At 32.4% G+C, this 10,867-nt stretch overlaps 1 protein-coding gene across 1 annotated transcript; it reads right to left on the reverse strand.

Annotated features, from left to right (window-relative positions):
* Window positions 1-1,679: 1,679 nt before the first annotated feature.
* On the reverse strand, window positions 1,680-6,456 carry LOC143049232 (uncharacterized). The gene is made up of 3 exons (XM_076222940.1): window positions 6,091-6,456; window positions 5,141-5,212; window positions 1,680-2,164 (listed from the first exon to the last, which is right to left on the reverse strand). The coding sequence occupies exons 1-3, from the start codon at window positions 6,428-6,430 to the stop codon at window positions 1,692-1,694; spliced, it is 885 nt and encodes a 294-aa protein (XP_076079055.1). The 5' UTR covers window positions 6,431-6,456; the 3' UTR covers window positions 1,680-1,691.
* Window positions 6,457-10,867: the final 4,411 nt, after the last annotated feature.

The raw sequence follows: 10,867 nt of genomic DNA on the forward strand, positions 1-10,867 counted from the left end.
TATAATTTATATGTTACTTCAAATTACTATCTTTCTCTTATAGCACTGTCGATACAATTCTTTAAATTCGAAATTTGGTTATGAGTGACACGGCTACATGGAAGATGGGCAATACCTTTTATTAACCATGAAAAAAAACTGACCGTCGATTACAGAAATTGTGATGAATCAACCGAAATGAATAGGATTACATCTGTTGTGATGGAAAATACTCCTCGGCAAGTCTGTGCTTGTTTTATGATCATAAGCAAGTAATCTAACAATGTTAAGCAAAAGGCAGAAACCTGTAGTCTTTTAAATTGTATAGAAATTTGTGAAACAATTAGGTATTTGAAGTGATGTCATTAGCCACCGACAAATAAAGGCAACAGTAGTATACCGCTGTTTATAGTCATAGATCGATTAAAAAAAACAAATCCGGGTTACAAACTAAAACCGAGGAAACACATCAAATATAAGAGAAATACCAGAACACAGAAGTACAAATAACAACAACACGTTCATTTTCAACAACTCTAATTTCCCTCTTAAAGCATAAATTCCAACTTCTGTTATCATAAATTGTTGGGTGCATTTTTTGTTAGGATTATTAAATAGGGAGCAAAATACAAGATATGTCAAACCAATTTATTCTACCTTTTTTCAGAATAACAAAAACTTCGCAATAATATCTGAATTTACAGTATGACAATCAGTATATAAAATAAGATGCACAAAGTGGTGCTACATATTCCACTTGTATGTACTAGGTCTCTTTTAATTTTTTTTTTAAATCAGAAGCAATGAAACCTCTGGAACCTAAATTTCTACTTTTATGTATATGTTGTATCCTCATATGGAGTATATTTCTTTATTTTTTACGATATGATGTGGCTTATGTTCCTGATTAAGATATCTTTATAGGGTGATGATTAAAAGGAAGCTATTCAAACAACAGTTCTCAGCGGTAAAGTTGGAATATTTTCTTCAGCAATTTTTAAGGTTTGGTTAGGATTTATAGAATATCTATATCTAAGATGGCTGAGCAAAATAAATCTTTTTGTGTCGTAGACACCGCCCAGCTATTTTACATATTAAAGTTCAATACAATGTGTGCTGCTAGTGTCATTTCTTGAACGCCACTTTTAACTCTAAACAGCTTATTTCAGCATAAACAATAATCTAGGTTTTTACGCTTTATAATTGATACATGATTCGAACCATGAATGTAAAAACTTTAAACGTCTATTAGAGTAGATCATCGGATAGTACAATTTTAGATATGAAAACAACGTACATACCTCATGGCATTAGAATAGCTCATTGAAAAGCTCAAATCGTTTACTTTTTGAATGTATGTGTCGTAAATACAACATGTTTTCGGTAACAGTTGGGTAGTGTTAGTTAAGGTAGCTTTATACGTCATTCGAACCCAATTTGTCATTTACGACACATATTTTTATGACGATGATTAACCTATATATGTGTTAGACATTAATGTTCCATGAGGTATTAAGGAAATTTAAACTTGTTAACTAAGCCTCTTTTTCAATATTCCGCCGCTCCAATGTAAGTATTAAAACCATTTGATCAAAAAGATTCTACCGTTTTTTGTATACACTATGATTTTTATGGTCTTTAGTATATTTGAATTTCATTTTTGTGTGGTTTTAATTTGGAAAAAAGAATGAAAACAAACATAATCATTATTTTTATTTCGAGCAAACAACACAGTTTACTGCTAAGTTGTCTCCATATGGCGGACATGGCAGTGATCCACATATAATCGATGTTGGATAGAGGAGGAAGCCATTTTTATCATCTTGTCCGCCTTGTATAAATTCTGGAAGACTATCGATGCAGATATACGATGACGGTTTATGACCGTAGGCTCCAGATGACAAAATTCCATGATATTCCATTTTCCATCCATCGTAACATGTTAACCTACCAGGAATCATCACAGAGGATGAAGTGTTTCTACTTCTGCACAGAGAACACGGAGCATCTTCATTCTGAGCACCTCTTATAAAAAAGTTTCCATCTTCATACTCTGATCCCGCCAAATAACTATTCCGAACAGTTGTTCTATTACTTAATTCCGGATTATTTGGAAGACACAATATATTAGAAGGGCCTCCGTAAAATTTTGAAGCTGTGTAGTGTTGCTGTCCAGCTGTAAAACCTAAAATCACAGAAAAGAATTAACAAGATATTTTTCATTGTGTTGTTGGAATGCTGTTTCATGAACATACAATACATTGTACATCTGTTTATTCATGTGTTAGCAATTGGGGCTTCCGAGTAATACGTTCATACTCGGGGAAACCTGAAATAATTCGGTATTTGTGCTGGAATTTTTTTAATGACTCTTCCACATTAAGAAGCATTTGCGATATAAGATATCTGCATTGTAAAGAAGAATTTATGAGGAAAGAACAAAATTCATATGACAAAAAATTAAATGATACTCCGTAACAAATACTGTCATTTAATTTTGCGCTATCATGTCATAGCTAAACTTTTTTTTATTGCGTTGTTCAAATGTGAATTAATTTCCCTTTAAAACAATATCATAATGTGTTATTGTTTTTGTTTTCGTCTTCTGTTTGTTTTATTATGGTTGTGTTGTTAAGCAGGTTGCAATTTATTTTTAGTCATGAACGGTTTTAGGCATTCGATAGGGTACACGATCGAAGCAAACAGTGTTACTCTACGACATATCGAGTTATTTGGCAGCAAACAAAAGTTTATATACAAATTGCATTATAATATTGAATATATTAAATCAGTCGGTTAGAATTTTTCATCTGATTTCGGTATTTTTGTCATTTAACCTTTTTTAAGTGCTATCTTTATAATAGTCAAGTTTGATTCACACTAGTACAGTCAATAATTGATTTGATCGTTGTTAAGATTAATGAACACCAGTTATGTCATTTATGACTAGAATCATCACTTAGGGAATTTGAAGGTCGCTAATCGATGTTTTCTGGCAGAGACACCTGCTTTATTGTGATTTTTCAAAAGATCTTATTTTCCACTTCATTTAATCCCCAAAATCATAGCCACAAGACACATATATAAAAAAAAAAACTATATCATCTATCTTTCATAATAAATTTGGCGCTGACATTTAACACCTTACTGAATCGAGCTATACCTTTTCGAAAAAAAACTATAAAAAAGAAGATGTGGAACAATTTTCAATGAGAAAACTCTCCACAAGAGATCAAAATGACACAGAAATTAACAACTATAGGTCACCGCACGACCAGTTAAAACATTTACATCTTATCGATTATATTAGTTTGTAAAGAAATAATTACATACATAGATATAGGAAGATGTGGTGTGAGTGTCAAAGAAACAACTCTCCATCCAAATAACAATTTATAAAAGTAAACTATTATAGGTCAATGTACGGCCTTAAACACGGAGCCTTGGCTCACACGTAACAACAACCTATAGAGGGCCCAAAAATTATAAGTGATAAACCATCCATACGGGAAAGGGAGAAGGTTTGGTACCATTTAAACGTTTAATCCCGCTGCAAATGTTTGCACCTGTCCAAAGTCCGGAATCTGATGTACAGTAGTTGTCGTTTGTTTATGTAATATATACGTGTTTCTCGTTTCTCGTTTTTTTTATATAGATTAGACCGTTGGTTTCCCCGTTTGAATGGTTTTACACTAGTAATTTTGGGGCCTTTTATAGCTTGTTGTTCGGTGAGCGCCAAGGCTCCGTGTTGAAGGCCGTACATTGACCTATAATCATGGTTTACTTTTTTTTAAATTGTTATTTGGATGGAGAGTTGTCTCATTGGCACTCACACCACATCTTCCTATATCTATATATCTTTTTTATATTCATAAATTAAGATTGTTCAGTTGGAGGACTGGAAAGCAGTTATTTATAAGGGAAAATTTTAAAGATTTATAGATATAAGAAGATGGTGCATGAGTTCGAATGAGACAACTTTCCATCAAAGTAATAATTTGTTTAAAGTAAACCATTATAGATCAAAATAGGTCCTTAAACACGGAGCCTTGGCTCACAGCGAACACCACGCTATATAGGAACAAGAACATTGCTAGTGTTAAACCATTCAAACAGGAAAACCAACGGTCTAATTAAAAAAAAAAGGAGATTCAAAAGTACAGGTCAATCATTTTGATACTTAGCTTTTTGATTATTTGATTACGGCATTGTTTATTAAATTCCTATTTGATTAGATTTGCTTCTAAAACCAATTGAGAAATTTGTAAGATGTTACCAAAAACAATTTGAATTTAAGCAATGGTCTTAAAACTGCTTATTTACATACAATACTACTAAGAAGTAAAATAAAAAAAAATATTGAACTCCGAGGAAAATTCAAATCAGAAAGTCCCTTATCAAATGGTATAATCAAATGATAAAACACACTAAACGAATGGATAACAACTGTCATATTTCTGACTCGGTACTGGCATTTTCAAATTTTGAAAATGGTGGATTGAACCTGGTTTTATAGCACTTCACCTCTCACGTGTATGACAGTCTCATCAAATTCTGTCATATTTACAACGATGCTTGAAAAAAAAGACATAATAGGTAAAATTGTCAAAATATGGGTACAACAGTCTAATATTAATACTAATCGGTACTAATATTGATATAAAAAAAAACCACCGCTATGATATTTTAAAAGTTTCGCATTGATATTTTAAAACTATCGCATTGTTTATTTATGTATATAAGAAAAACACAGCACTTCAAATTTTACACTGACATAAACGCAAGCTTCTAACTAACTTCTGCATGTATATTTAGACTCAATTGTTGTTTATATTTGAACAATAAGTTTTAAAATTAGTATTTTCTTATTTTTCGTTGCCGAAAACAACATTTTCCGCATGGAATGTCTGCATATTTACAATTGATATTAGACAATATCGCTATGTGATATAAGAAAAGTTTTTATCGATACGCTTCTTCCATAGACTGATAACATCCTTTACCAAAACAGCGTTACATTGTGCTTCAAATTGAAGCAGAATAAAACTAATGATTGCGACACACATTATATGGTCAAATCGATGAACGTCTACGAGTCATAAAAAAGCCCCTTTTGATAGATAAGAAAAATGTAAGTGATAAACACGTTCATATAAATTACCTGTGTAAACTAAATCTGTGTTTACTCCAGCACATTGTTTACGTCCCCAACGAACATATGTAGATCCTGGATCTGTTAATGGTTTAATCGCAAAATAAAATAAAATAGATCAAAAGTTTAATTTGTACAAGAAACAGGAAAGGGTCACCCAATTGAAACAAAAGCAAAGAAAACAAACAACTGGGATAATTGGGATAAGGTATATCTTTGCATTATCTCTTAACATAATAATGAATTTACAGATACGCCTTATTTCTGTCGGGATTTGAGATATGATTATGAAATCTTGACAATCTTGAGCATTTAATCAAATTCTCAAAAGAACACATTATTGTTAAGAAAATATGTTTGACATTTACAAAAAAAAAAAAAAAAAAATACTCCAATGCAAATTCATAAAGAGGAATCCATAAAAAAAATTATCAAACGCTTGACCATATTAACTTACTTATGTTACTGGACGAATGGGAAACAACGGTTGAATCAAAAACATATTTAAGAGTAGAATATGCTCTTGGTGAAATAATTAGTTTTATCTACAACGTGTATGACTTTTATTTATTCGTAGAAGCAAGGCATTTTTGTCAACGTCCGAAGAAAGTGTCAGTGGACGGTTTAAAGCTTCGTTTTCCGAAACATTACTGCTTAATAACTGGATTGTCAGGAATTGGTTTATTGGTCAACCTTTGCCTTTTGTGCTAAGACATATTCATTACTATTAATCCAGATTGATTTTAATGGAATTGAGAATGAACATGGGGAATGTGTCAAAGAGCCAACACCCCGACCAAAGGTAAGTTTATCTTTATATCGTTTGCAGTCAATCTAACAAATATATCCAAACGTTTTTTAGCTGCTTTTTTTTTTTTGTAAAATGAAAGAATACTTGAAATTCCGCTAAAAAACATGAAAGACTTATCAATACTATACGAATGGATGCAATAACCTACCGTGGAACAATGCTTGGGAAACTTTAACTTTCTCCTGTGCAAGTTCGGTTTGTAGTTGCGATAGATTCTTCTGTAAATCCTTACGTGTAGACGTCTCCTTTAACAAGGTTGCCTCAAGATGAGCTATGGTTGTCTGCATGTTGGAATTTTGTGTCTGCAGCTGTTGTGTTAGTCCAACCATATCTTCTATTGATTTCTCAACACTTGACAGCCTCGAAGCCGTAACATCAGGGTCATTTAATAAAAGTCGCTTATTTTCGAAACTAGCTTTGTTGTTTGCATAAGCAACGTCAGATCGAATGACGTGTAATGACAGCACTATACTGCATAATATGTTCATGATTAAGAATGAACAATTTAACAAATAGTGATAAGATATGTATCCTCTAGTTTCTAAACTGAACCAGTTATAATCAGAGCATATGATAAGTAAAATAAAAATAAAAGCAATCGTGGAATATAGACAGCTGAAAAAAGGAACAGTCAATGTGCTTCAGGAATATATTACCTTAGCTGTATTTGGCAAACTTTTAAGTAATCCTGGTATCTTTGATGAGTTTATTTAGACTAGTTATCAAAGGTACCAGGATTATAATTTAGTACGCCAGACGCGTGTTTCGTCTACATAAGACTCATCAGTGACGCTCATAAAAAAAATATATAAAAAATAAATATTTATAAGGCCAATTCAAACAAGTACAAAGTTGAAGATTTTGATGATCTAAAATTCCAAAAGATTGTGCCAAATACAGATAAGGTAATTTATGCCTGGGATAAGAAAATCCTTAGTTTTTCGAAAGATTCAAAGTTTTGTAAACATGAAATTTAAAACAAAATGACCACATTCTTGGTATGCATGTCAAGACCGAAATATTGACTACTGAACTGGTGATAGAATTTTGAAACTATATAGTTTGATTATTTACCTTGCTCCAATTCTGCAACGGTTTGTATTATATGTAATTAAGTTACTGAAAATAAAGTTATAATGGAACTCAGCCTAAAGGGTTATCCCTTATTTCAAAATTGTAATCTGGAACACGCATGTAGAATTTTGCCAAAGTTCAGATTTTAAGAAGAAACAAATATTTCTTTAGAAAAAAACAAGATTTGAGACCAGTTTTTTTCTTTTTTTTCTCCTATAAAGAAAGTCGCAAATTTTTTTTCGGAGACAGAGTCCATTCATAGATGTTTTTTTCTTTTTGGCTTTTTTCAATTTGGAGTGTGTATCAAATGGAAGTGACCATAACTTACTATAAATGTTTGGTATTTCTTCAAATATATTGTAAAGGGTATAGCTAACTGTACTGTTTGTCTTTGGCTCTTTGAACGTTGATGGCCGTACGATAACAAAATATTGCTAATAACGACGTCGCTCAGTCTCTAGTAGATATTTGTCCGATTGGCAGTCTTACCACAGTTCCGTTATTGTATTCATATAATCGATATACGTGTATATTAATGTGAACTGAAGGCTGTTAAATGATTGTTTTTTTTTTAACTTTGAATATTGTTTGATTGCTGATCATGCCAAGTTAGAAAGACCATTTAACTGCCGTGTTAGTGAACAACAGAGACAAGAGAAGTACGGAAAAAGTGAAATAACAAACACACAAAATCCGAGGAAATTAATAAAAGGAAAGTCCTTAGTCAGATAGTAAAATCAAGACTTAAACACATCAAACGAATGGTTAACAACTGTTATATTCCTTACTTAGTACAGGCATTTTCGTATCTTGAAAAGTTTGGATTAAAACTTTATTGATAGCTATCTAAACACCTCACTTGTTGAATTCACATTATATAAATTACAATGTGCGAACAAAACATACAAGCATAGTAGATACCATGTAAAAATTAGTGGTACAGCACTCCACATTGTGTAACATTAATTCTTACTCAAGCAGAAACACACAAACCAAGATATCAAGAAATTGATACAAACAATAACAAAGACATTGCAAAAACAAATTGTGAAAAAGCCTACTAAAGTACTGTACACTATACAGTAAAACTTTAGACCAAGGGACACAAACCTCACCAAAAACAATAATTGAACTCATGTGCTCCGGACTAGTTATCAACTTTTGTTGCTTATGCAACTACAATGAAAGTTATGCGTTACATTTAAAGATGACAGAGTTGAGAAAAACACAGATTTTATTGTCGCTACTGGTGCAACAATTTGAATATATACATGGACGTTGTCATCTTTGACACACACATTTCATGGCGGTGATCAACCATATTATTAAAGCGTCCGTTAAACATTTAAACTTTTGTTGTAAACTCTTTGTTCCATAGCATAACATAATTAAACCATGTCATGAAATGTAAGCTCTGGTATATATTCTATTTCAGGCGCGTCTGAACTTTTACTCCATCTAGATTAAAAGGTCCCAAAAAGAAAACTAATTTCATATCCGTCATTGTTAGGTTAAGTGCTCAACCGATAATCATGGTTAAATTATAGACTAAAAGCAATATACAAAGATTTAACTATGCATATTTAGCAAGGAAACATCGTTAATATATCAAATAGTTATCAAAGGTACCAGAGTTAGGATTTAATACGCCAAACGCTCATTTCGTCTACATAAGACTCATCAGTGACGCTCAGATCAAAACAGTTTAAAATCAAACGTGAAGCAAAGGGATAATGATGGTACTAATATAGAAGTCAACCCAAAAGTAGTAATCATTTTGTATTTTAACTTACAACATTGAGATGTGTATCACATCTTTTTTTTACTATTTAACTTTAGTTGTGGTACAATATGACGTTCAAATAAGTCAAATGTTTCAGTTCTAGTATTTCTGTGGGTGGTCTGAAATCTGTATCAACAACTTACTTTGGACTTTTTTTTACGTAGCTTCGGATATATTGATTCAAAATCCTCATCGTAATATATCTTAACTTCAATGTTGTCGGGTTCTTCTTTCTCTCTGGATTCTAACACTTTCGAGTAGTCCACGTGAAGACATATTGTCGGATTTGACCTCGCAGACGTGGTTTTGTTCATGACACTATGTTGATTTGCAGAGCTGTCTGTTGCATTTCCATCACTTTCAACTGATTCGGAACTTTCACTCGATCTTGAAAAAGAGTAATTTTCAAACGACTTTTTCTGATTTATTCTGTTGCAGGATATCGGTTTATCTGCTGAATCACTCTTGTTCTCAACTTGATCCTTTAGTTCATAAAGTTCACTATAGGGTCGGATAAAATTTACACCAGAATTGTTTTTGATTATCTGTTGGGTTTGATGGGTAAGATTGCTTCCTTGTTTTTGACAGTCAGAAACTTCCTTTGGAGGAATACATTCTATCTTATGTTGAAGAATATCATCAGGTCTACCGAACACCTTGGTAACTACAACTTCAGTCATCATCATCCGTTTTGCGAAGCTGTCAGCGGATTTTCCAATTATGTGATAAGGTATGATGGGTCTTTTCGGTGAACTTGAAAAACTTTCAATTCTTCTTTCAAACCGTTTGGTTTTCACTTTGGTATGAGAACTGTCACTGTAAGCAGTTGAAGAGCCAGTTAAACTTCCACTTCCCGAATTTACCGTGGTATTAAATCGCAATGGCGGAGACAAATATGAAAGTTTTTCGGGTTTCTTTTTTCGGGACGAATAACATGCTTCATTAATCCGTTTATTTATAAGTTCTGATCGAATGACCTTGACTTTACTGTGTTCGTTATCTCTGTAATAAACAGAAGAAAGAATAGCTTCACTTTCCTTTTTTAAATTAAGACTTCTGATGCATCGATTTGATGGATACATAATGCGGTCTCCTCCTAATTCTTTCTTTCGAGGAGCAACATACCTTTTGATAATTCTCTTAGGACGCTGTTCAGGGGCTGACCTAGTTGTCACTACTGTCATTGCGCGTCTTGGTTGAGGATAGCTTTTCAAGCTTTGTTTATCTTCAATGTAATCATCATCACTATCTGAATCTACCGTATATTCTGAGTATTCGTTTGTCCTTTTGATTCTGTACATTGCTGTAAGCTGGAAAATTTATATTAGTTCTGAATCTTTCCTGTCCGCTCTACAATGTATTTGGAAGAGGGTACACATAAATAATTTGGCTAAGTGTCTTCGATATCTCTCTGTTGTTTCGGACATGTAGTGCAGAAAAACCTAAAGAGTTATCGTTACATTTACTTGATTAACTAAGGAAGTGAAAAGTTATATTTGTTTTGATTGTTTTCCGTCAGTTTGAACTATTGACTTTTTTTTATTTATTTTTCAATTTAACACAATAGACATGCTTACAACCAAATCAAGAATATTGGCAGTGAAACAAATTGTGTATCAAAATAGAATACTATATATATCAGATTGCGAAGTCGTTTGTTTCAAACCTCAAATATAGTTTTTAATTGGCTAGATGATTATCAGAAAGTTGTAACATAATCTACTATGGTGTCATTCTTGTTTACTAGTATACAAAAGACATTTTAAAAACTTATTCGCTTGATCCGACAAACTGTCTATTTGTTGTTATATTTGAAATATTTACATTTAAGGACTAATGCATGATTAAATGCAAACAATAAAATAGACAATTACTATATGGAATAAAAATGGCTTTCACATAAGAACTTAATAGGACACACGTTTCTGAATGAGTTATTTTGATAATAACTGGCTGCTCAACAGTGGGAAAATATGCCTCAGTAATATTACACATTCAAACATCCTTGACTTTTACTTGGAAGGTAAAAATAAAAAAAGCACTTCAGCCGCACGAAACTCCTAAAATT

Source organism: Mytilus galloprovincialis, chromosome 10 (assembly GCF_965363235.1).
Source record: "Mytilus galloprovincialis chromosome 10, xbMytGall1.hap1.1, whole genome shotgun sequence".
Lineage (NCBI taxonomy): Eukaryota > Metazoa > Mollusca > Bivalvia > Mytilida > Mytilidae > Mytilus > Mytilus galloprovincialis.

Bases quoted from the DNA above. Each gene is read 5' to 3' on its own strand.
- LOC143049232 (XM_076222940.1), bottom strand. From the start codon at position 6,430: ATGAACATATTATGCAGTATAGTGCTGTCATTACACGTCATTCGATCT. The intron at 5,213-6,090 runs GTAGGTTATTGC...AACCATTAACAG, and splicing joins TTCCCAAGCATTGTTCCACG to ATCCAGGATCTACATATGTT. The intron at 2,165-5,140 runs GTAATTTATATG...CTGTGATTTTAG, and splicing joins CACAGATTTAGTTTACACAG to GTTTTACAGCTGGACAGCAA.